Here is a 27160-nt window from a genome sequence, read left to right on the forward strand (position 1 = left end):
CTAGCATCGATGCGACGTTTCTCCCAGTTAGGTATCACATGGTTAACCAGGTCATGCGCGAGGATGTCGTGCAGCTACACACATTCCAAACCTGGTTGGAGCTGCAAGAAATCCCGGTGAAGCTTAGCTTCTACAGAGATCACTGTCTACGTATTTGTGACAAGGGTTTTATTGATCGTCCTAGATATACCCGGGTCCACCACCCCCATTCATTGAGGATCTCTATTTGGCAATTTCGGGTTTCTTCACATCGACTTTGCATTGAGAATTGGCGAGCTGAGTGGGTACCTAGGGAGCGGCGCACTCTATGCGAGCTACAGGAGATTGAGTCAAAGGAGCATGTGTCCAGTATAGTACAAGATCCGAGGTCACTTTTATTGCCTCAATAGAGACAGCTTTGGGCTCTTTTCTCACTTTCTTGCCTTTCCAGGCCAAAGATGTTTGGCCGCCTTCATCCATGAGACAGTTAGACATCAAGAGCACCTACTCAGATCACAGAGATAGGGACAAGATGCGCTGGCAAACTCTTCTCAAAGCATGATCACTTAGTTTTTCCAGCCAAACAGCATAGCTTTTCACCACGCAGACCTACGACGTGGCCAAGACCTGGATCCAATGACCCGTTGATGGGAGGAAAATTGTAAATATTTTTCACACTTCAGAGTTATATGTAGGTAGGCACTATGCACATATTTGTATAGGTGTGGGGGTGTTTGGTTTTGCCAATGTGACTGGCATCACATGTAATAAGGTTGGCTTTATATTTAAAGATACTAAAAAAATGTTTTTGTAGGGACTCCTGGGAAGTGATGAAATGCAATGGAGGTGCACACGCACTCCAGAGCATAGTATGCAATGTGTCACGGTGTTGATTGTGGATGACATATGTCCGTCTTAGTAGTCCTTTGCCAAGTGTTTATAGTGTCATGAGTGGTGTTTGGTAGTGTGGTGAAGTCATGGGAGCACTCATGTACTCCATGGGGCTGAATTATGTGTGGTTATCTGTGGCATGCATGCATTAAATGCCTAGCTTGAGTCTTTGTGCAAGAAGTGTGCTAAAGGTTGGGATTTTCGGCATGTAATTGCCTTGGTGTACGATTTGGGGGAAAGGAATTGGAGAGTGGTAAAATGGAAGTGGTGATGTGGCTGGAATTTCTGGAAAGATTGTCATGTGCATGCAAGGTGGTTGCGGGAAGAGTATCGTGGTGCTTTTGGATCGACGAGCTGGCAAGGTACGTGGAATGGCCGCTGCTAAAGAGTCTTGGAAGAGAGTTTAAAGCTTCAAACTTAGATCGAGGAAGAGCCTTCGTAAAGATCTCCCGAGTTGTCTTCAATGAGAACATAAGACAATTGAGTATCACCTGCTGATAATCTCTCTTTGATAGTGTAATAGGGAACCTTAATATGCTTTGTGCAAGCATGGAAGGCCAAAGCACTCTGATTATCAGTGAAGATGACGGTAGGAGCAGTCAGACACATGCATGAAGATCTGCTAGTAACTTCCGGAGCCAAACACACTCCACTGGAGCTGTAAAAGCTGCTCTGACTAGAAGTAACAACTGCAGTCTACTTCTTGCTTAAGCAAGAGATGCATGAAGTACCAAGCATGAAACAGTTGCCGCTATGTGACACATGCCCCCTTTCAAAAATGGAAGGTGTGAGGGGAAACATGCTCTTCTCCCCTCCAGAAAGGCAAACTTGCAAAGGAGATTTAAAAAAGTGAAAGAGATACCCAGCAAACAAAAATGGCAAAAGGGGACAAAGGTGACAAGAAGGATGATGAACTCAAGAAGGAAGACAAGCAACAAAGACAAACCAAACTAAAAAAGGATTTCAGACAGATAGCACTGCCTATTCAAAAGGGTCCCTATCAGCCTCAGATTCAGCCCCACGCATAGACTTGGCGTCAGCCTCAGCTTCAGCTCCATTTCAGTCTCAGCTCCAGCTCCTGTTTCAGTCTCAGCTCCAGCCCCGTCATCATCATCCTCCCCCCACCATCTATGGTGACAACAATATCATCAAGGTTGGCCTCGACACCGATGTCAACATCAATGATGGCACTGAGAGCTTAGCCCAACTGCCACCATACCACTGAATGCCTCATACAATACGCCTCACCCTTACCCCTCAACCAGCCTCCATTCCCCTTCTTAGGCGGACTCACCACATTCGCATTTCAGATGTCCCCTCACCACTCTCACTCCCCTACCCCCATGTTCCTACCCTCTATCACTCAGCCCTTGCTCAGGCCATACCATACCCATCGCTTCATGGTTACACAATCCACAAGAGACGAGGCAGGACCACCTCATCCATAGCCTAGGCCAAGAGATATCACAGCCCCGTAAGGAGATCGCAGCCCTATGATAGAGTGTGAGGGAGATAGAGTAGGGAGTAGAGAGACTCATTGCTCACACACAATAGTGGGGATAATCACAATGAGTGAGTGGTACCTCCCCAAGTACACACATATATATTATGGATAAGGTAGTAACCCTTAAGTACAACTAAGTACAAATGTGTACTTAGTGTACTTAAGTATCCTACACTAAAGTACAACATAAAGTACTATTTACATAGGGTGGTCAGTGCCTTTACCCCAACAACCTCCCACTTAAAGGCAGTGTGCCCTCAAGGAGAGAAAGAATATTGGTCTCAACCAATACCCATAAGAGATCTGCAGTGTGCAAACCTCTCTGCAGCTAACCCTTTGGTTAACAGATCTGCCGGATTGTCATCTGTATGCACCTTAACAAGCTTAATTTGCTTGTTTTCAAGCACCTCCCTGATGAAGTGATATTTCACATCTATGTGCTTCGTCTTTGCATGAAAGACAGGATTACGTGCCAACTGTATGGCACTCTGACTGTCACAATGCAACAATGGAATCTCCAATGGATAACCCAAATCTGCCACTAACCGAGATAGCCATATAGCCTCCTTGCATGCCTCAATGGCTGCAATATATTCAGCTTCTGTAGTAGACAATGCAACGCATTGCTGCATTCTAGATACCCACGACATTGCACCTCCAGTGAAAGTGAAAACGTATCCGGTAGTAGACTTCCGGGTATCAGGGTGACCGGCATAATCAGAGTCTGTATAACCTTGCACTTTTGCATCTTGACTGCCGAAACATATACACAAGTCCTGTGTACCTTTCAGGTATCTCATGACACCTTTTACTGCATTCCAATGCTTTTTGCCAGGTTTAGCCATGTATCTGCTAACCACTCCCACTGCAAACGCAATATCGGGCCTGGTTGCAACCATAGCATACATGAGACTGCCACATGCTGATGCATACAGAATCTTTGACATCTCAGCTTTTTCAGCATCTGTCTGAGGGCTGTCCAAAGCACTGATTTTCACATAAGGAGGCAATGGAGTACCAATACTCTTCCCCCCCTCCATGTGAAATCTCTGCAAGACCTTGCCAATATATTCCTTCTGAGACAAGTATAGCAATCGCTTTTCCCGATCCCGAAGTATCCGCATACCCAATATATGGTTGGCATCACCAAGATCTTTCATATCAAAGGTCTGGTGCAATCTCTTTTTCAAGGCATTCATCTCATTATGAGATTTTCCAGCAATTAACATGTCATCCACATACAAAATGAGGATAAGTAAACTGCCATCTGAAGCTTTTTTGGTATACAAGCAGTGATCAATGTCACTTCTCCTGTAACCCTGGGTTCGCATGAATGTATCAAACTTATGATACCATTCCCTGGGTGCCTGCTTTAGACCATAAAGACTTTTCTTTAGTTTGCATACTAGCTTCTCTTTGCCCTTCACTGTAAAACCCTCTGGCTGCTGCATAAAAATTTCCTCATGTAAATCACCATGAAGAAATGCTGTCTTGACATCCATTTGGACCAAGTCCATATCTGCATGTGCAACCAATGCTAATACAGTTCTGAGTGTTGTCATCTTAACAACAGGAGAGAATATCTCGTCAAAGTCAACACCATATTCCTGCTTGAACCCCTTGGCAACCAGTCTGGCTTTATGCCTTGGCTTTTCACCAGGTGTGACCTTAAGTCGATAAACCCATTTGCATGGCAGTACCTTCTTACCAGTAGGCAAGGATACCAATTCCCAAGTGCCATTCTTGTGAAGGCTGTCCATTTCAGCCTTCATAGCAAGATCCCATTGAACCTTGTCTGCCCTCTGCCTAGCCTCTCTGTAGCATGAAGGCTCTCCACAATCAGTGAGCATCAAATAATCAATGCCTGGAACAAATCTTTCTGGCTGCCGCGTCGGTCTAGTTGACCTTCTAACCCAATGACCATCGTCTTGAGCTGGCTGTCCAGCCTGTTCATCACCCTGATAAGGTGGCTGTCCCATGTCTCCTGGCTGCATTTGCATGTTAGGAGGATCACCTAACTGTGCTTCATCCATTGGGATGTCTTCTGCCATACCTGGCTGTCCATTAGGACCTGCTGCAGCATCATTTAATGGCTGGTTATGCTGCTGTTGTGGCTGATTTACAGCCTGTTCGTGTTGCCCATGATGCCTGTTATCATCAATAGTTACTTTTAAAGGTCCCTGCTGTACAACAGGTTCCTTGAACATGATGGTTTCATCAAACACGACATCATTGCTGCGTATAAGTTTTCTGTTCTTGGGATCCCAAATCCTGTAGCCCATCTCACCTTTGTCACCGTAACCTAGGAATATGCATTTAAGAGACTTTGGACCCAGTTTAGTTCTGTCCTCCCTGCGTACATGCACATACGCGACACAACCAAAGACCCGTAGGTGTTTGTAAGACGGAGGCTTGCCCGTCCATGCCTGTTCAGGCACACCACCACATAGTCTCTTGTTTGGTGACCTGTTAATAAGGTGCACAGCTGTCTTTACAGCTTCAGCCCAAAATGTGTGGGGCAATGCAGCATGTGACAACATGGATCTGACTTTCTCTTGAATGGTCCTGAACATTTTTTCAGCTGTACCATTCTGTGGAGGATCATATGGTGCAGACAACACCCTTTGAATACCCTTTGCCTCACAGAATTCTTGAAATTCTTTGGACAAATACTCTCCGCCATTGTCAGATCGTAAGGCTTTCAGTTTTTTGCCTGTCTCATTTTCGACCAGTGCAACAAACTTAGTGAAAGCCTTGAACGTATCACTCTTCTTTCTGAGAGTGTAAACCCACACTTTGCGGGTGGCGTCATCTATGAATGACAGTATGTACTTTGAACCTCCTAAAGAGAGTGTAGGCATCTCACACACATCTGTATGTACTAGCTCCAAGAGCTGTAATTTCTGATCTGACCTTCTCTTATGAGGTATTTGTACTTGACGACCGTAGAGACAAAATTCACATTTCTTTAAATCTGAATATTTTAGACTCGGCAAGTAACCAAAATGAGCCAATTGCTCCATTCCCTTAATACTCATATGGCCAAGCCGGCTATGCCACAATGAAATCTTTGGCAGCTCGGTGGCATTTACATCAGAATGCGGACAATGTCCAGCATGAAGTGAGTACAAAGTATCAACCTTAGGACCCCTGGCAATAGCCATTGCCCCTTTGCTGATTTTCCATTTCTGACTGCCAAAGGTGGTATGATAACCATCGTCACCCAACAACCCTGTGGAAATCAAGTTTTTCTTCACCTCAGGAACATGCCTGACCCCTTTGAGCATTAACTGCTGGCCATTTTCAAGCACAAGCCTGACATCACCTATGCCAATGATAGAACATGCATGGTTATCACCAAGAAAGACCACTCCCTTTTGCCCTCCTGCATATCTGACAAACAGATTTCTGTAGGATGTCACATGAAAGGAAGCACCTGAATCTATAATCCAGGAAAACATATCTGATCCATCACCAGGATGAAGTGTATGAGCCTCCAGTGAAGAGGTGAAACATATCTCATGTCCACTGTCACTGTCACTAACATAAGTAACATTCAGCTCCTCTTTTTCTTTACCCTTAGACTTGCCTTGAGCCTTGCCTTCTTTGGCTCTCTGGTCATTCTTCTTTTGAAAACACTTTTTCTCAATATGTCCCTTCTTGCCACAATAGTTGCATACAAGATCACTCTTAGAACGGGACTTGCTCCTCTCTCTTTCTTTGTCTTTTCCACGTGTTTTGGACCTGCTGCGTGCATTCAAAGCATTTGACTTCCCAATAGCATTGTTCTTTCTGTTCATCTCTTCCTGTAGAAGAGCACTCTCCACATCTGCAAATAACAGAATGGCTTTTGAGTTGCTGGTAGAAGTCCTGAATGTGTCCCATGACTCAGGTAGAGAACATAGGATGAGTGTAGCTTTCAGCTCATCATCGAGCTTCAACCCCTGGTTGATCACCTGGCTGAATATGCTGTTAAACTCAATAATATGAGTGGACATAGCTGTCCCCTCCTTCATTTGAAGACCAACAAGCTTTTTTAGCCAGTAAGCTTTTCCCGTGGCACTTTTCTTGGCATAAGTATCCTCAAGACGTTGCCACATCTCCCACGCAGTAGGTTCATTCCTGATGCCTACAACCAGTGAATCAACAACTGTAAGCATAATGGTCGACCTGGCCAAGCCGTCCATCTTCTCCCACTGCTCATCAGTAACGTTGGGGGGCTTAACACCCTTTTCCTTTATAGGCTTGTACTGGTCCTTCTGCATCAGCACATTGTAGCATTGTGTCCTCCATATGTCGTAATTTTTAGCTCCTTCGAGCTTCTTTATCTGAAACAAGGACGACACGTCGCTACCGGAACTCATAGTAAAGAAAGTAGACTCCCTGTAGGTGTGCAATTAAGCACTAGTCACTCCAAGAAAAAATTCTCCCGCAGCGGAAGTACGATCAAAAGTGAACTTGGTACTGTTTCAGTGGCACAAAACCAACTGAATATTTTTCTCCCACTTGCTGCAGAAACAGTACAGCAAGCTGTTCCTGTCTTTTTCGCTGGCGAAAGTGCGGTACAGCTGCGTCAAATCGCTTCAGAAAAATCCCAGAACTGATATTAAAAAAAAGCAGTACTTTTTGACTTTTCTGATAGTCAAATATGGTCAAACCTGCTGGTTGACAGTCCCGGACTGTCAAAAAACAGTAACTGTAAATCTCTGATTTTTTGATGAAAATCCCTGATTTTAGACCTTCATATGATTCATAAACTTCCCCCCCAACTGAATTTGCAGTTTGGAAGTAAGGTGGCTCAAAAGCCCTTTGAATGCATGAAGAAAATCAGGGATGTGACCTCCAATATGAGAGATTGACCTTTGACCAAACACTGTAAGTCAAATTTGCACTTTCAAAGCATAATAGTGCTCCACAAGATAGCCTGATGCATGTAGAGTGTTCCCACTTGACAAATTGCCGGTCAGGCTACAAAAGCCCCAAATTTGACTAAAGTCAAACTTGGTCAAAATCGACCAAATCTGTACCAAATGTGATTGTACTTTCAGCAACAAGCTAAAGCATTTGTCACAAGCATAATAGCATCAAAAGCCCCTTGAATTGGCAGCACATTCCGTGCATTGACACAGTAAATGGCATCAACTGCTACTACTCACACAAGGCGTTTGACTGCAAATCCATTGAGTTGCATCCAACAAAGCATACACTGCAAGTATCAAGTACAGATCTGTCCAATGCATACTCTCAGTGCCACCACTGTGTACAATCACTGGCCAAGTGATAAGACCTGTCTCAACACTGTTTGCGGCATAATGCCTCAGTGCGAGTGTAAGCCCTGCCCCAAATAGAACACCTTGCGTACCTTTGCACGGTACCCTGCCTGCTGGCTGTACTTGTACGGTGTACTTGCTGCTGTACTATGCACTCGATTTTCGTGCAAAACAGTACCTTCGAAATGTTGACAGAGAACTTGTTCCTGCTTTGATTGGAGTGCACGCAGCTGTTGCAAGATATCTTCAGCACATTTTTCAGGGCAAGTAGAGGTTGGATTTCGATGCTGGATTCCACGTAGAGGAGGAGCTGGGCCAGTTTTGTCTGGTCTGGCCGACCTGTGTCGGCCGGTTCGGCTAACCTGTGTCGGCCGGTTTGGCCGACCTGCGCCCTACAGCCCTGGCCACGCCGATGCAGCCGCGCCTTGCAGCCGTGGCCTGCGCCTTGCAGCCCTTGCCAGCGACGTGCAGCCACGCCCTGCGCCCTGGCAGCCGCGCCCTGCGCGCTTGCAGCCGCCGTTGCAGTCGCCGTTCACGCTCGTTGCCTGCCTCCTCGCGATTCGTCCGTACAACCCGCGCTTGAAGCCGCCGTTGCAGCGTTGCCTGCGCCCTTCGCGATCCGTCCGTACGGTTGTACGGACGTCGTACGGCCGTACGGATCGGTCCGTACGGAAGGGGTAGGATAGGGAGATTGTTTGAAACTGTAACGGTACTATACGAATTCTTCCTTAATAAGGAAATCTCCATCGAGAGGTAAGGTACACATCCCAAGTTTTTCTAGGTTTGGATCCAATGCCCTTCCCGAAAGGACCTCTTCATTGCAGTTTGTTAGTTTCCATCCGAGACCTCACACTTTGCTCCAGACCTGCAAGAGGAGGTTGAGACTTCACCATACGCAGCCCTCTATTGGAACATCATGGATTTCTCAAGCCGTGGGGAAGTTCTCTTGGTTGGGGACTTCAACGCGAAGACATGTATACACCAGATATCACTTCTACATTTTTGCAATGATTCTATTTTATTACCAGATGTTGATCTAGACTAGGCTGGGATATCCCAAGTCTCCGCGGGATAAACGAGCCCAAGTCACATCTTATGGGCATGCACTATTGGACATGGACAGAACACATAATCTTATCATCTATAATGGTCGCAATCGTTGGCCCTCCTCAGGTGATTTTGCTTGTTTCCACATGGGGCGGCTCCGACATACTTGACAATCTCATGGGATCTCCTACCTCCACTTCAAATATCACGGGTTTTTCCATCTCACCACCATCTCTAGGAGCTGATCACACCTATCTATTTCTTAGTCTATCAAACCCAAAGATTTACAACGCACACCACAACATCACTCACACATACTACCTATCATGACATATATTTTGATCACAACCTGAAACTTCTTACATCGACCACATACCGCTCCTAGACGATCGAGCCATCCTAATGATATGTTGAGGCTGCCCTACACATTTTTTCCCCACACCGCCCGTTCCATGTGCCCACTGCCTCTCGGCTTAGTACCATGTAACAACTGGTATGATGACAAGTGTAAGGCTTTATGCCGGCAGCTTAGATTCGAGGCTAAGCATCAACTTCTAAGTGAGGCAGAGACGATATGCGAATATTGTCCTTTGGTACACCAAAAAAAAGCAAGGCTTATGTTTGCCATGACAAGGAGGAGATGATAAATACTTTGTTTAGTAACAACTCCAAAGACTTCTAACAAAAGTTCCTTGAGTGGACAAGGCTAAAGAATCTTTCATCAAATCAAAGGGGCGAAATTTTCCCTCCTAGCAGCTATCCACTCGACTCTGGCTCATGCAAAAAGAGCTTATGGAGTGTGGTGTCCGGGATTGAGAATAAGCCAAAGAACAGTGGCCACGATGCAATTAAGTTGCCGGCATGGGAGCAGAAAAATGAACAAGCCATGGGCATGAAGGGTCGAGCACTTGGGGCAGAATATTTTCATCATCTCGACATTCTGAAGACTGTTGCAGAGAGCTGAGTGATACTCGAAACACTATTCGGAGTAAAGATGAAACATTCAAAAGTTATATAGAAATAAAAAATCTTCAATTTGCAGATGGGTGAGACTGAAGGCTTAGGGATCTTCCTCAACCAAATGCAAGCTCTATTGACACAACTCCATGAGCTTGGATTTAAAAGTTGAAGAGAAAGGCAAGAAGGCCATTCTACTAAAGGCAAGAAGGACAATGAGAGATTTTAAGACTTGGCAATGATTCGGATTTTCTTGATTGCGTAGCTTTACTCGAGTGAAGACAACCGAGAGGAATCATTGCAAATTGCTGGTGAATTAGCCTATATGTGAAGGATAAGATGAAAGCTATGAAGGATGTAAGAGCAAACACACATACATGCTACTATTGTGAAAAGCTAGGCCATGTAGAAAGATTTTTCTTCAAGAAACAAACGGAGGAAGAAACAAAGACTGTAAAGGTGGATGCTTGTATGATTGACGAATCAACTTCGAATGCTGAGGTCGATTTACAGATGCACAATCCTTTGATGAAGATTCGGCATTTTAAGAACTTTTAACACGTCTGCATCAAAACAATTGTATTAGGTGGTCTTACAGAGATCACGTTTCAAATGTAAAGAGTTATGTTTGGCTTGTCTTTCTCTTTCAGGTTGTGATTCTGTTTATATTTTTCTTTACCCTATTCGGTTATAGGGGGGATTGTTGTGATTATGAGCCTTGATACACCCTCGTGGGGGGGCTTTGTGGTCCAAAGGTATGAGAGAGGTTGAAGTTGAATCCTATTGGTTGATAGGTCATGTTTATAAATGTGGTCATTGGCTGCGCTGATGAGAGAAAAAAAGAAAGTTTATTAAAGTCTTCGGAAGACCGATGGGTCTATGAACTGTAAAAAACCTGATACAATGAGCTGTGGTAGTGGAGCTACTAAACGAGCATCCACACCAATGCAGAATGCAAAAAATGCAAAATGGCAGTACTAAGTCCTAAGTACAACATAGTCATATCCCGACTATATATATCAATCTCAGTGTCACCACAATGTAAATATCCTAAGTCAAAGTACAATTGACCATTTATTTGATCATAATTAAAGAGTTTTCATATGTGTTAAGTATGATCAAAGAGTTCTTTTAATGGTCAAAGAATTGACTACGGTCAAAGATACTTGACTCTGGTCAAGTAAGCCCCACTTCGATCAGGGAGACTTGGTTCATTATCAAGAGGGTTAACTACGGTTAACCAGAGAAGCACAGAGCTGACTACGGTCAAAGAGTCTTGACTTCAGTCAACGAGACTTGGCATGCACCAAGAGGGTTAACTACGGTTAACCAAGATGTGCCAACTTCGGTTGGAGGGACTTGACTTTAATTAAGGCGCCTCGACCTTTGGTCAAAGCCCTTAATTATGATCAAGAGCGTTGACTTCGGTCAACCAGAGAATAAATATATTTTTTTATATTTGTTATGTGTGCACGTGTTCAATGGGGACGCCCACCGTGACTAGCATTAGTCCACAATGTGTTATTTGCATGCAAAGCGCTAACAATTAATGGGTGCCATGGTGGTGCGCTTTAATTAATTATAGCAGGTACTAAGAAGAGTTATTTTCTTAAGCGCAATGGAGCCTAACAAGAGTCTAGGAGGCTGTTCGTGTGACCAAGTGCTTAGAAAACTCCAGAGTTTCCCTTAGAGGCATGTAATTAGGAAAGTAAAGTAGAAATTGACAAGTGGCTTGTTGCCAAGAAGGGGAGCCTAAGAGCTCATGTAATGATACATTCACGTTGGAATTTGTATGTACAGCTTCTACGCTGAACTCATGTACTCCATCTTCTCTCAAGTAATAAAAACCTTCGGAGCGGTCCAGCCCGATGATGGTCCTGGGCCCTAGTGTATCTGTAGAGAGAGGGAGAGAGGGAGAGCATTTGAGAGTGTTTTTGCTGTAATTTCTGAGCTGTAGTAAGATTGCACAAGCAAAGAAGGTTGAAAACCAGCGGGACGTTTACATTGGTATCAGAGCATGGCTTCACAGTTTCCTTAAAGTGTGACGATCCAAGAGACAAGGAGAGAAAGAAAGCATAGACCCACCGTGACCACGCAAAGCATCGTGGTGAGCATGATGTGCTGGCGAAATTGTATCCGAACAAAGAAGTCCGTGAAGGTAACAAAGCGTGGTCACGAGGTGTTTGCAGGTGACGCAAGCATCCTTTCTGAGAACTGGCTCTAGCGTTGGAAGATCACGGGGAGCTAAAGAGCCATCATGCATTCCAGGCTTGGTGTGGTATCAAAGATAGACGGAAGCTTCGGCATATCGTGCATAGGTACCACACAGACGCTTGGATGGGTGACGCGAAGCTTCTGCAAAGCAGTGTCTCACCTACGTGGAGAAGATTCATCATATGCTGAAAGCTCCTGCGACGCCCGAAGCTGATAATTCTAGAAGGCATGACGCGCGACGCCGTGACCGTGAGAATCTATCACCCATTTTCAGCCCAAGGATTAACCTAAGGATGACGTGGCAGACACCTGTACTACGGTGACGTGGTGCCTAGCCAAGCAGCAGATCGCGTGGCAGGTTAGCAGGTGACATGGCGTCCACACGTGCAGTGATGACGTGGCAGCACATGCAAGAATGCTGACGTGGCAGACAGGGTGGCAGTACACGTGGCAGCCAGCTCAGATGTTGACATGGCAGCCAGCTCACAGATGATGTGGCAAGACATGTGGCAGGGTAATGTGGCAAACCAGTGGTTAAAATTAACTCTGGTTAGTTAACCCTGGTCAGAGGTCTAGCTAACTTGACCCAACCAGACCAGTCTGGTCACTGTAACCAGACTGTGACCAGTCCAGTTAGTCTAGTTGCAGACTAACCAAACCAGAACCAGTCAGTCTGGTTAGAGTAACCAGCCGGTTACCCATCCAGTTACTGTCCCCCCCCCCAAAAAAAAAAAAGAAGAGTTGCACAGACTGTTTCTGCTACCAGTTTTCACCTATCTGAGAAAGTATTTACTGTCAGAAAAATAGCAGAAACACAGTAAAATCAGAGATTTGCAGAAAAAGAATATGCATGCCTTTGTGCCCAAGAACGACGAAAGAAAACAAAAGGAGAAAACATAGAATCACCAAAGACACACACACACCTTTTTTTTTTGGTAAAACCAAGATACTTATATTATAAAACATTCATTTACATCCAGGCCGTGCTCAAAATAGAGCTACAGCCCTATCCATCAGAAACAGTAAAAGAAAAGTTGAATACAAGAAACATCCAAATCTTCCTCATGTAAGGCATCATATAAAGACTGCCTTAATGAGGCTCTGAAAAACTCATAAGGATGCTGAAGAGGAGAATTCAGATATGCTTGGATGCGCTGCAGCCAGAGGGTCCATAAGGCCCAGTATCTGATCCAGTGGAAGAAGAGAGAATACTGTGACAAAGAAGCTGATAGTTTGCCATACATCCAGAAAAACCTGTAGAACCTGTGTGCTGGAAATCTGAGAGATAAAAAATAGGAGATTCTATCTAGAAGGTCTCTGGAATATGAACAAAACCACAATAAATGCGGAATACTCTCCGATGCAAGGTGACATCTTGGACAGAGAGGTGAAGCTATTCGTCGTTTAGCCAATTTCACTCCCACTGGGAGAATACCAACAATACATCTCCATAGGAATAGTCTTTGCTTCAATGGCATTTTCAACTTCCATATCATTTGCAATCTTCCTTTCCACCAGGCTAATGCACACATAGATACATACATACATATACATATACATATATAATATACCGTCATAAGGTTAGAATATATCCAATCTTACAAATTAAAATTTTAAAGAACAAGCAAAAGAACAAAGGAAAATTTAAAATAAAAAGTAACTAAGAAAAATAAAAGAACTCAATAAGCAAAGCTACACTTGTGTTCTCATCAGTACCCAAGTATAAGTTGCCATCTGGGTTTCAAAAGATTTCGGAATGTTTTGGGTAAACCTAGTGTTTACTAAGCTTTAAATCGCAACCAAACAACATGCGGCGGTTGCATGGGACCGTCAAATGCATGGATGGAGGTTCCAGCAAGTCAGCGTAGCTTGCGAGCATCAACTTAATCAGCGATCTGCCATTCGTTTAGTCCTTTGGCTTGCGCAAGCCCAAGAGTTATATTATGGGTGTCTGAGCATTAGACTCATGGAGTTGTCTTGTGAGAAGCGGTTTTTCTCTATGCAAGCAAGGAGTAGGGTCCTTAGTTGTCTTGCATCCAGAGCTCTGGAGATTTTAGTTGTGCCCTTTGTAAAACCTGACAAGGCCAGTAGGCATTGAGTAGGGTGTTCGTCCGCTAAGTCCTATGTCTGGTTTCAGTTAATATAATGTCACTTTGGGTCTTCATCTAAGTTGCAACTATTCTCCGTCAAATGATTTCAAGTTAGCTGCAAATCGTGTTGTGTTTCATATCACATGTGAGATATTTTCGCATTGCTTTGTTTACGGGTTACTTTGAGTGTATGCCAAAGCTTTCAAATTCCAACTGCCTTTCGTGTCCATAAGTATACAAATGCAGCATTTTAAATCACCCGGCTGAAAAAGAAGTAAGATAAGGAAGGCTTTTCTCTTATATTGTATAACCTCAAATCTATTAAGTATAAAAGAAACTTTCATAGACTCCAAATCCTCACCCACAATCTCTATTGAGAAGCAAAGGAATCTGCCGTAAAAAATTGAACTCACTGTAAACGTTGTGCTGCATCGTACAAACCCATTCCTTTAGTTGGAGTCCCATCGATTTCACTGATCACGTCACCAGGGAGAATGCCAGCACGATCTGCAGGTCCACCACTTACAGGTGCAATGACTACAAGATTTGTGTCTATGCCATCACTCATATCAAATCCAACCTCCAATCCAACACCTATAACAGCACCCCTAGTTCCAGTCTACAAATGCAAATTGCAATACTTTTAGCATTCACCCAAAACCCTCTTCTCTCTCTCTCTCTCTCTCTCTCTCTCTCTCTCCTCCAATCCCCTGTGTGACTCTCTCTCTCTCTCTCTCTCTCTCTCTCTCTCTCTCTCGCCTCCAATCCCCCGTCGCACAGGACAGCCCTGCCTCCAATCCTGCCCGCGCCTGCTGTAAATGCCTCCTAGGCATTTACAAAACATGTATGTAGGGCTGCTTATTGTGAAAATGCATATGTTCCCATTTCCAAGACGGGACCCTTGGTGCATCCAAGAAGTTGCACCTAGTACATAATGATGTATGTGGGCCGATGCAAACAGCATCAATTGGAGGCTACTACTACGTTGTTACTTTCGTGGATGCCTTCATCAAGTTCAATTGAATTTATCATGAAATTGAACTTAGATGTCTTCTCTAGCTTCAAAGCATTTTCTTGCCTTACCAGAAAATGAGAGTGGGGAAATGCTCTTGACCCTCCACACTAATAGGGGGGCTAAGTACTTATCCCGATAATTTTTGGATTTTTTAGTAGCTAGGGGTATCATGCATCAATGCACAGTGCCATACACTCTGCAACAAAATGGACTTGCAAAGCGGAAAAAATAGACCAAAAATGTAAAAGTGGGCAGTTAGTTGCATGCTTAAGGTGAAGTTTTTGCCCAATAAATTTTGGTTGGATGCTGTTAGGTGAGCCAACTATGAGCTCAACTGAGCGCCCACTTGAGCATTGAAGACCAATGCCCAATAAATTAACCCATGGAGAAAGGTAGGTTAATTAATGCATAAATAAATTAAGCCATAGAGAAACATAGGTTAATTAAAGCATAAATAAATTAAGCTATAGAGAAACATAGGTTAATTAAAGCACCGACAGCCCACAAGCCGGTAATTTCCCACATGCAGGTGTCTAGATCTCTTGCAAATACACATGTAAAATCTCAGCTGGCTGAGGCATAAGCTGGATGATGCTGACATCAAATGCATTTTCATTGGCTACGGCTCACAGAGCAAAGGATACAGCTTGTTTCAGCCTAGCACAGGCAAGGTAATTGTCATTACAGACATGGCTTTTGCTGAGCATGCCCCTTTACCTTGGCTTGACGAAAAAACAGCCATCAGTGGAAGCCAAGGCTTGATCCAGCAGGCAAGCGTGCCATAGGCACTGAGTGGGTCTACAAATTGAAGAGGAAATCTGATGGCAATGTTGGCCGCTGCACATTCCACCTTGTTGCAAAAGGGCCTAACAACATGACGTTGACTTTGAGGAGCCATTCACTCCCACTTCACGCATTACAACCGTTCATTGTTTTATTGCTCTTGCATCTCACACGCATTGGGAGGTCCAAAGGGAAGTGAACCACAGCTAAACTGCCAAATGCCTCAAATACAGCCACAATGCATCATGCCAAACACTTCTTTCACTTAAATTCACTTAGAAAATAAATTGTATAGCAGCTGTGTGGAGGCTAGAATGCCCCTGCTCAATGAAAACGATACACAAGACACCCACTGGCCCCAAATGCCTTGGCGCCCCTTTTGGTATTTATTTAATCTTTTGAATGGAAACTGCTTTACACCAGGGAGCTCACCCCTACACTGTTCCTCTAGCAATTCCTCTAACTATCTTCCGGCCATCTATTCCATAGTGCACCACTAGGATCCAACTAGCAAGGCAATCTTAGGCATTCGCTTCTGACTTGACCCAATTGAAACCATCAAAGCATCCAAACCAACATGCAAACTGTGCTCAAGGAAGCAAGAAAGCCTCAAGGCTTTCACATGCATCAACGCTGTCCTCCGGCCTTTCCCAGGCACACCCTTACCTCTGAGTGCTTGCTTGAGCTTGTGGGAACCAGAAAGGACTCCAAACACAAGAAAAGTACTGCAAATAGCTTCAAACCAAAGAAAGGCAATCAAATGGAAGACATAAACCAAATACCCAATGTCTGTGGCAGTGGGGGACCTCTGTCCTCACCCCTACCCCCTGTCCAAGCTCCCAGCAAGGTGCAGGGGTCTTTCATCTTCCAAGAAAGGAGAGATGCCCTTCCCAAGCTCCACGGATGCCAGTGCAAGCTGAAATGGTTCAGCCTTTGAATAAGAATTCAAATGCCTCTTCTGTCGTCAAAAACAAAGGGGTCAAACAGTTTTTCTCTGTTCAAGACAAAGGCAAAGCCCCGGCTATCTCACATGGTAATGCTTCTTTTCCTGTGCCTTTGTCCTCTCCACCTCAGGGGAAGGGGGAAAAATGTTTGACTGATGGATGGCAAACTCCTCGCAAAGTGATCTCCCCCAGGCCACCTTTGCCTTCTCGGACTTGGAGTGGTGCATCCTCTCATGGGAAAACACCTGCTGAAAACTCTGGTGTTGGCTTGACCTGGGCTGCTGTGACTGCAAATCGGACCTTGTTTCCTGAAGAAGAAGTTGCTGCACTTTTGTCCTCTCCTCAGGCTGATGCTTCATCCCAGGGCAAAGGCCCGGACATTGAGGTGGAAATGCAGACGTAGACAGCCCGTTAGTTGCTGTACATACCTGTCCCATAACTGTAAATATGCTTGATCATCTGAAGTGTGTTACTCTCAATGTACAGGGAATGTGTGATGGTCGCAAATGGAAACTGGTCTGGATGTATATCAGGCAATTGCAGCCTGATGTAATTGCTTTGCAAGAGCATAATCAGCATATGTATGCTGGTCAAATAGGCCATTTTGCTGGTTATGATATCTTCTATGCTGAAGAGCACTCCTTTTCTGGTGTGGCTTTTTTGGTAAAGCACGACCTTCAACCTGTTGTGGCTCTCAATGATCGCCATGGTAGATGGATTATTGTTCAATGCCTTGTTCAAAGGGAAATTTTTGAATTTGCATCGGTTTATGCCCCCGAGTCTTCTCGTGATAGAGCTTTGATCTGCGCTGCCATGCATACTTATCCATGGCGACAACATGCCTTCATTTGTGGTGACTTTAATAATGCCCCTCAATCGGGTGACAACACCTCAGGCCACACTCATATGTTGGCTTCTGAAACACAGGCATGGTCTGATTTTTTGCTTCAGTTGCCCCCGATTGATCTCTGGAAAGAATTACAGCCCATGCTTCCCGGTTATACCTTTCAGCATAATGCTCAATCTTCTTATCGGGCATGCTTGGACAAATGGTATCAGATTTATCCACAGCATTGTGATGCCTTTACTTGTCAAATTTGGGTTGATCATGCTTTCACACATTCGGATCATGCTCCTCTTTGGTTGAGGCTTTCCTTACATGAATTTCCCACTGACAGATTGCCTTGCCGAAGGCTTTTGCTGATTAATAATAGTTATCTGGAGCATGCTGACTTTAAAGCCTTGGTCTCTGATGCTATTCAGCCTCTCTCTCATCAGATACGCATTGGTTTGGATTATCCCTGGCAAGCTTTTGTAGCTTGGATGCAAGCAGTTATTCGAGATTATGGCAAATCCTATATGCAAGCCACAAGGGAGACTGTAGCACATGCCAAATTTACATGTCACAGTTTGACTGAGCTTGCTCATCTTCGCCCTTTGTCTTCAGAGGAAAGCATGCTCTAATGTCAGACTCAATTCTCTATTCAATCTAACGATTGCACAAAGCTTGCTAAATGGGAAACTCGATCCAGACAACGGGCATTTTTGGATAAAGGCTGCTCTTCCAAGCAATTTTTTAAGAGTTTACACTACAAAAGACAAGCTGCCAATATCTGTCGGATCCGGATGCCTGATGGTTCTTGGTCAACATCTCGTTCAGAGCTTGCTGATTTATGTGTGCAGCACTTCTCCACTCATTTTGGGCATCTGGATACTCTTTCTCCTCGGGTCGTGTCTGCACGTCAGCTTCTTTTGCAGCATATTCATCCAATTCTGTCTGATGCTCAGGCTTTGGAACTTGAACATCCCTTCACTGAAAGGGACTGATGCACTGAGATCCTGTGGCAGATGGAAATCTCCAAGATGGGATGGTCTCACTGTTGAATTTTTTCTTGCATTCTGGGATCTTCTTAAATTCACCTTGCTGCAAATGGTAAATACAGCATGGCAAAATCAGCAGATGCCTTTGTCATGGAAAAAGGGTCTTCTCAAGCTGATTCCAAAAAAGCAGCTATGTGATTCACTGGGTGATTGGAGGCCAATCACGCTCATGCGAGTCATTTATAAGATCATTGCCAAAATGGTGGTTGATCGGATTAAAGGTTATTTGCATGATGGGTTGCATCCCTCCCAATATGGCTTTGTTCCATGTCGCCATATCACAGATAACATTGCCAAGGCTTATATTGGGATTGAATATGCCAAATACACGCAGTAGGATGTTCTACTCTTGCAGGTAGATATTGCAAAAGCCTTTGACACAGTTCAATGAGATTTCATCTCGCAAACTAAGCGAGCTTTGGGGTTAGGACAAAAAATGCAGCAGGTTATTTACTGGCTTTATAGAGATAGCAATGCAGCTTGCATTATCTCTAGGGATATCTCTGATGAGTGGACTCTTCGTTGTTCGGTCCGCCAGGGATGCCCTCTCAGTGCTTTACTGTATGCCATTGCTACTCATCCTATGCTGCAATATATTGATCATCTTGTGGCTACAGGATCACTTCATGGCTTGGAAGTGGATGCTAATCGCAGCATGGTTGCTCAAGCTTATGCTGATGATTCTTTCTTTACCCCGAAGAATATGCCCCATGATCTTGGTGCCTTGATGCAAGCCCTCTCTATTTATGGTTTGGCAGCTGGTCTTCATGTTAATTTTCAGAAGTCTAAGCTGCTCCCTTTGCATTCCACAGACTGGCATAATCTATTATGGCCCGCAGATATCATTCCACCCACTCAGTTTGTTCGTCATCTTGGTTACCCTTTGGGGTGGGAACTCACTCGCCGACAACAAACTGATTGGGTTTTGGCTAAGCTTCGGAAAAAGCTTGAGTATTGGAAACTTGCAACCTGGCCTTTGCAAGTTCGTCTTCGAATAGTGCAATCCATCCTTGTGGCATATATTCAATTTTACTTGCCATTGATCATGTTCGCAAAGGCAGATCTTACATCTTTCATGTCTGTCTTTATGGAACTCTTCTGGCGATCCAAACATGGCAGAAAAAGTCTCAGGTTACTTTCACTGCATCACATTTGTTCTCCCAAGATGCATGGTGGATTGAACATCACGGATATTCATGTGCATATTCTTGCCCACAGGGGGAAAATGTTGCTGCAATTTCTGCAAGGTGATCAGCCTTGGGCTCTTATGATTTGGACTCTGGTCACTCATATCAATATTTCTGCATTTGGTCATTGGCAACTCGATCACTGGGATTTCTTTTTTGGCTGCACTGATGGCACTTTGCCTGGATGCCCTTTTGTCTCCCGCTTGCTTCTTCACTGGAAGCATGTTCTTTCTCATTTGGAATGGAATGGACGGCAATCTTTGCTTGGGAATTCTTTGAGAGCTGAAAGCATTCACTGGTCGAAAGTCTTTCAGCCTCCCTTGGCTTTACACGAACCTCGACGTTCCTACTTTGTCTCCTTTAAAGGCATCACCTCGGTTGCTGATGTTATAGACGATGCTGGTACTGTGCTCCCCTTTTCTCTAGCAACCACTACATATGGATTGGGCTCTCATTATCGTCCTTTGTGGCAACAAATTAGTTCTATGCTTTCGCCCTTTGTTCCGATTCCTCCTTTGGAACTCCAAGTTCGACTGGAAGATTGGACTTTGACTTCTCCAGGGTCCTCTTCTCGTCCTTTGAGGCTATCTCAGATTACTGTACCTGCATTGTATAAAATCCTTTTGCCTCAACCTTGGGTTTCAGAGAGAGGCGATTCTGTTTGGCAAATGCATCGCCCAGCCAAGTGGTGGAGGAAAAGATTACAGCAACTTTGGGCCTATAAAGTACCGCTTCGGCAACAGGTTTTCTTTTGGCGAGTTCTTTTGGGAGTGTTTCCATCTGGACAGCTATTAGCTCATCGACACATTGCTCCTACACTTTGCCATAGATGTTCTGCTTCTTCGGAGACTGTGCCTCACTTGTTTTGGCATTGTCTGTGCTCTCGTGAGTTTTTTGATCTGCTTTGACAGCACCTGCAAGCGAGATTCCCATCTATTCCGTTTGGGAAGTTCTTCTGGCTATTTGGGTTTCATCCATCCAGACCGGAGTTTCATCTTTTCTTCGTTTGGGTTCGCTATTGGGCACTATGGACTTTATGGACATATAGGAATTGTAAAGTCTTTGGTGATCCTACTTTCTCTCTATTTGGCTTTTTTAGGCATTCTCTGCAGCAATCTTTCTTTGATTGCTTGCAGACTCGCTGCATAGATCATGAGGTCTTTTTGGCATATACTGAAATTTTCAGTTGATGTAATTGTAGCACCTTTTTTTGAGGTTACTACTCATATAATATAATCAATCAAAGATTTCACCCAAAAAAAAAGTGTGTGTAGGTTTTGCTTCGGCTACCTGTTGCACTACTTCAGAGCTCAAAAAAAAGGCGATTTGGGGCTTTAAAGACCTGCTGTACAGCCCGCCACAGTTCCGTACGGTTTTCGTACACGTGTACGGCCTGTCTCGCCTTCTTCAGGTTGCTGTTTTCAATTGACTCCCTGCTCTTTGGGTCAATTTTATGCAGGGTTTGGCTCACGGACTGCTCTCTACGTGGTTTTGATGGCTCTCTACTCCCCTTTCTCTCCTCTTGGGTTTCTGGGTCCTGTGTACTCTTTCCATCGCCAAAATCTTCACTCTTTTTCTGAAATTTAGTTCATCTGGGAATTTTTACTGGGTTTTTTCTCTTTTTCTTCTACAGATCTTGTCTTTTCTTTTCCTTCGATCCCTACATCTCTCTTTCTCCTTCTTCTCCTTACAAATATACTATTTTCCTCTTCTCTGTGGGCTTTTTTTTTGGACTGTTTTTTTCTCTACTATCATTTCTCAGGTACCTCCTTTTTTGGGTTCCATCTTCTTCCAAAGACATGGCTGAATATTCCTATGAAAAAACTTTTCAAACTTGAAATCTATTTCTACAATTTGCATCATCCGATTGGAGCTGCCTGTGAGCTTCCCCTCCCCCGCCGTACCTCTACCTCCCCCTAGCCCCTCCTTGCCTCGCCCTCTCCCGCCCCTACCCCTCCGCCCTCACCCCCCCCCTCACCCCCGCCTCGCTCCGTCCCCCTCGCCATGCTCCACCCCCGCCCGCTACCCCCCTCCGCTCACCCCCGCCCCGCTACCCCCTCCGCTCCGCCCCGCTACCCCTCGCTCCACGCCTCCCGCCCCGCTACCCCCTCCGCTCACCCCCGCCCCGCTACCCCCTCCGCTCACCCCCGCCCCGCTACCCCCCTCCGCTCCAACCCGCTACCCCCTCGCTCCGCTCCGCTCACCCCCGCCGCCCATTCCGCCCCCTCACCCCTCGCCTCCCGCCCCGCCCCCTCCCGCCTCTCCGCCCTCCCGTTCCACCCCCGCCTTCCCCTCCCGCCTTCACCCACGCCCCCCCCGTCCATTCGCCCCACCCCGCCCCCTCCGCCCCTCCATTCCCCCCGCCCCCCGTCCGCCCCCTCGTCCCCGCTCCGCCTCTCCCCCACCCCCGCTTCCGCTCCCGCCGCCCCACCTCACCCGTCCCCCGCCTCCACCTCGCGCCACCTCCGTTCCCGCCACACCCAGGCTCCACCCTCCCGCTTCTCTACCCCCCCCCTTTTTTGGGTGGCAGCCTCTTCCTCATCGGAAGCCTCGCAGTTTGTCTTGGCGGTATGGCGGCTCCCTGCCCGGAACCGGAGGCCCAGACGGTCCCTCCCTCTCCAGATGCCTACCGCGTCATCCTAACAGAGCAGCAATCATCTCGGGTTCAGGAGGTTGCCAATGACTTTGCTCTTACCTCTGTCTATGGCAGAGTCATTGGACATTCCCCCTCCAGATCAGCCGTCAGGGACTGGCTCCAGTCCACTCTCATGCTAGAGGACGGCCATATTGAGGAGGTGGCCCTTATGGGAAGGGGCATCTTCTGGCTTAAACTCTCCAGTGCGAAAGCTGCGAGCAACCTGATTGCTGGCTCCCCCACGTCAGTGGATGGAAAGATTATCATGATAGTCCCGTGGTACCGTGGATTCAGCGCAGCAGATTTTGATGCCCGGTTCCGTATACCTCGCCATCCAGTGACGCTAGTTTTTCCTGGTCTTGCTGCTGAGCTACGGCCGATTGTTAGGGAACTGGGCTCCCACTTCGGCTGGGTTATGCACGATACTTTCGCCGATGCGGTGACTACGGCAGGAGCCCCCCGACTCCGTGTGGCTGTGGCGGATCCTGCGACTCTCCCGGCAGTGATCGAGATCGTGACAGGTGCCGGCAGCATCACCCAGAGCATGGTAGTCACCGGACAGCCAGGACAGTGTCTGAGGTGTCACGGCTTTGGGCACCTCGCGGCTGTTTGCCCACGTTTCGCCAGCTCTTCTCGGCCTCCCCCGCCTCCCCCCTCTCCGCCCCCTCCCCCCCCCCTCCGACCAGCCATGCCAGGAGGAGCAGAGGCAGCCAAAGCCCGGACCAGAGATAGCTGGCGGCTGGACTGAGGTTAGAAGGAAAAGAGGAAAGAACAAGAAGATTTCTGATAAAGGCAAGGAGGCAGAGGTTACCCCGCCTGTAGCTGCACCTTAGAGACCCGACAGGCAGCCGCCCCAGGGACATGGGAGAGCATCTTCTTCGACGGTAGCCCGCCCTCCACAGCCTCAGGTCCCCCTCTCTTCCTCTCCCCAGCCTCTTCCCATCCAGCCCCAGCCCATCCCCCAACTGCACCCCTTGTCTCCCGACCTGCAGCTTCAGCCCCCTCGTCCTCCTCAGTCTTCTCCCCCTCCTTCTCAGCCCCAGTTCCAGTTGCAGCCCCATCCCTCCCCCCCCCGCCTCTTTCAGCTCTCCCACAGAGCTAGCTGCTCCGACGGTTCCTCAGCCGAGGGCAGCCCCCGCTCCCCCTCCTCCTTCTCCTCCGCTAGCCGCCCCTGAGGAGTCTGAGCTGCCTATTCCCCAGCCTCCTCCCCCTCCCCCTCCCCCTCCGCTGGCAGGACACCCTGAGTCTACACCACCACCGGAGCAGGCTTCTCCGTCCGCTAGCCCCTCAGTGGCAGACTCTGACGGGCCTCAGCTTCAGGAGAGAGAGCTCCCCCGCGACTTTTACAGATCTGGCCCCTGGGACTACTTGGATGTGGCCGACCTCGGGACCTTCCCTGCTTGCCTCGACATCAGTATCTTCCTGCTCCGCAAAGGGGCGGATGGGAAGATAGCCGCCTTGGCCCCTAGGGATGGCCCTAGCTTTGCTTTCACGTTCCTCAGCGACGGCACCGAGACCTGGACAGACGACTCGGTCTGGGAGGCTCTCAGGGAGCAGACGCATGCTCAGATTTGCTCCTGGATAGGCCCGTCCGGTGGGCAGCTTCTCGAGACTCAATGGTCCGAGGGTGACGTGCGCCTGCGGTGGCGCTGCGCCGCCAAACGATTCAGACTGATTGTGATCCTCAGGCCCCCCTGTCTTGGCCCCTCCCCCAAGATGTCAGAGCCTGGACGCCTCAGAAACTCCGTGCCTTCTACGGGATGTCCACCTCAGAGATCTCGAGCTGGCTCGAGAAAGCCTTCGTTCATGGTACCAAAGGCCTCTCGCCTTTGCTGAAGGTGTTAAAGGACGGGCAGGACGACCCCGCCTCCCCCTCCAAACCTTCCCATAAGCGCCAGCGCCTCTACTCCGAAATGTCAGCTTCTTCTTCGACCTCGACCGCGAGCAGACAATTGTTCGCTGCCTCCCAGTCCTCACCATGAGCCTACACCTTGTATCCTGGAATGTGAACGGGTTTCACTCTTCTGGCACCCGTGGTCCTAGGAAGCTCCTTTTGAGACAGGAACTTCAGCCAGCAGTGATAGGACGTTTGGATGTACTTCTGCTCCAGGAACACAAGCTTTCGGCGGCTCACTCCCGTAGATGCGGGAAGATCCTCCTTGGTCGCTCTCACACTTATTGGGAGCCCTCGATCGGCGCACTGGGGAGTGGTAGTGTCTGTACTTCCGTGGGAGAGCAGCTAGCCCAGGGAGTTTTCGGTCATGGCACGTTGATTCCAGGTCGTGCCCTTTGGGTAGGCCTGGAATTGGAGGGCTCCAGAGTTGGAATTCTCAACATTTATGCTCCCACAGATCTCCGTTGTAGAGCCACCTTCTGGAGGACACTTACAGGGATTCTCCCAGACATGGATTCCTGGATTGTTGGAGGTGACTTCAACAATTTGGAGACCTTGGAGGACCAGCGGGGCAGAGGACCGGAGTTTACAGGTATGTCTCAGGCAGAGCAGTCCGCTTGGGACTCTTTTATCTTTGCGACAGGAGGAAGGGACTATTGGCGAGACCCGTCCTTCCGGCGTTGGCACGTAAGCTTGGACTTCTCGTGGGGTTTCCGCAGGGAAGGAGGCACACTCCTGGAGAGGCTAGCTAGATTTTATGTTAGTGATTGGGCCATCAGCAGAGGCGGTCAGGCCGGTATAGTTCCAGGGACGACACTCTCCGACCATGCGCCGGTGCTCTTATCATTAGATTCGGCAGCTCAGGCCCTTCCCCCCCGCTCATGCCGGATTCCCGACTCCATTTTCTCGAGGGAGGACATGCGCAGCAGTATTTGCAGTCTTTGGGATAGAGACTGGAGTGAGTGCGCGGATTTGGTTGATTCGGTGGCGCAGGCTTTGCAGGAGTCCAGCCAGATCTGCCAGCTCGCAGCCCTACAGGTTCGACAGGAGTGGTGGGGTAGAGAGAGAGCTCTTCGGAGGGACCTCGCCTCCATTCAGCGGCTCCAGCAGGCATCCCCGGGCTCGGAGGAGCTTCGGATCCAGGCCCTTCGAGCCAGAGCCCTTCTTGAGGAGACACTCCAGCGTCGCTCAGAGTTTTCCTATCACGCCTCTCTCTCCTTCTGGGCTCGGAAGGGTGACCGGATGTGCAGGGAGTTCTTCAGGACACATGGCCAGACAGCTGCAGGTGATCAGCTTCGGAGTCTCAGGACAGCGGAGGGACACATCGTCACGGATCCGGGAGGGGAGAGGTCTTGGGATTGGCCACCGACTTCTACAGGACCCTTTTCCAGCAGGAGCCGCTTGCTCCTCGTACTCGTCGTGCCCGTGAGGAGGTGTGGAGACACACTCCTTCCTTGGTCCAGCCTAGCATGCAGGCGACGCTGTTGGCACCGTTTACCACGGATGAGATGCTGGAGGCCTTGATGGCCATCGATGGACAGAAGTGCCCAGGTGAGGATCGGCTATCCCGGGCATTCTTCACCTCCTTCTGGGACCAGATCCATCAGCCCCTCCTAGCAGCTCTTCAGAGGATTTTCAGCAGCAGTTATATGCCAGAGAGTCTCTCCTCGGGACTGATTTACCTCATCCGAAGGGAGGAGATAGACAGGAGATCCGTCAGTGGCGCCCGATCACTCTCCTTACCACTGCCTACAAAATCCTAGCCAAGATGATCAGCGCCAGAGTTCGGCCTCTACTTCCAGACCTCATTCATGACACTCAGACAGGCTTTGTCCAGGATCGCAATATCCTGGATAATGTCTTCACCTTCTCAGAGGCGGCGGAGTGGGCTCAGCACAGCGGATCACACCTTGCCATCCTACTTCTCGACTTTGAGAAGGCCTACGATCGGGTGGACTGGTCCTTTCTGGAGGGGACTCTGGAGCGGCTAGGTTTCCCAGCAGGTTGGATTCAGGGTATTTCAGCTTTGTACAGGATAGCCTCTAGCAGAGTCATCATTGGAGGCAGGATGGGTGAGCGTTTTAGCTTGGAGAGATCAGTGCGTCAGGGCTGCCCCCTTGCTCCTTACCTGTTTCTCTTCTTCGCCGAGGCTATGACTTACTACCTCCGGGCGAGGTCTACAGGGATCAGGGGTGTTCGCCTTCCCCTCCGGGAGGACACGGAGCTCTTGGACTCGGAGTACGCGGATGACACAGCCCTGTATGTCCAGGATGATGAGTTGATGCTGGAGAGGGTGAGGATGGCCCTGGAGGTCTTCTGCTCGGCTGCTGGTGCGAAAATCAACTGGAACAAATCAGTTGGTTTCCTCACAGACCCCGGGGCGCGTTCTCAATGGGGGAGGTTTTTGGGTTTCAGGTGGATCCTGCGGGGACAGACAGCTAGATACCTGGGTTTTCAGGTCGGCCTGGACATCACGCCAGCTCAGCACTTTCTCCCGGTGCTAGATTCCATCCGACGGAAGCTGGCTTTCTGGAGCACTGCTAAGCTTTCCCTTGCAGGTCGTGCCTTGGTAGTCAACCAAGTCCTTGCCACGGCTTGGTATGTGGCTTCCTGTTGGTGTTTCTCGAGACCCAGTGTGGCACAGCTTAGGAGGCTGGTTCGGAACTTCCTTTGGTCCGGGGAGGATGGCCTCAGAGATACCAGAGCCAGGGTTGCTTGGCAAACAGTTATTCTTCCGCAGGCTGAGGGAGGCCTGGGAGTCATCGATCCAGAGCTGCAGAGTCAGGCCTTGTTAGGCAAGTTAGTCATCCGCGGTTTGACCCCGGGGGGCAGACGTGGAAGATGCTACTTCAGCAGGGGGTCGGTTCTT

The 27160-nt window shown here is 47.7% G+C and overlaps 1 protein-coding gene across 5 annotated transcripts in view; it reads right to left on the reverse strand.

Moving 5' to 3' along the window:
* LOC147899447 (carboxyl-terminal-processing peptidase 2, chloroplastic-like) overlaps positions 1–27160 on the reverse strand; it is a 156963-nt gene that overhangs the window by 57435 nt on the left and 72368 nt on the right. For all 5 annotated transcript variants that reach the window (XM_087378393.1, XM_087378392.1, XM_087378394.1 and 2 more), the window contains exon 7: positions 14366–14571. In XM_087378393.1, coding sequence (XP_087234519.1) covers positions 14366–14571 — 206 coding nt within the window. The remainder of the gene's footprint in view (positions 1–14365; positions 14572–27160) is intronic.

This window comes from Dipteris shenzhenensis, chromosome 8 (genome assembly GCF_047967505.1).
Source record: "Dipteris shenzhenensis isolate YYH24624 ecotype China chromosome 8, Dip_SZ_1.0, whole genome shotgun sequence".
Taxonomy (NCBI): domain Eukaryota; kingdom Viridiplantae; phylum Streptophyta; class Polypodiopsida; order Gleicheniales; family Dipteridaceae; genus Dipteris; species Dipteris shenzhenensis.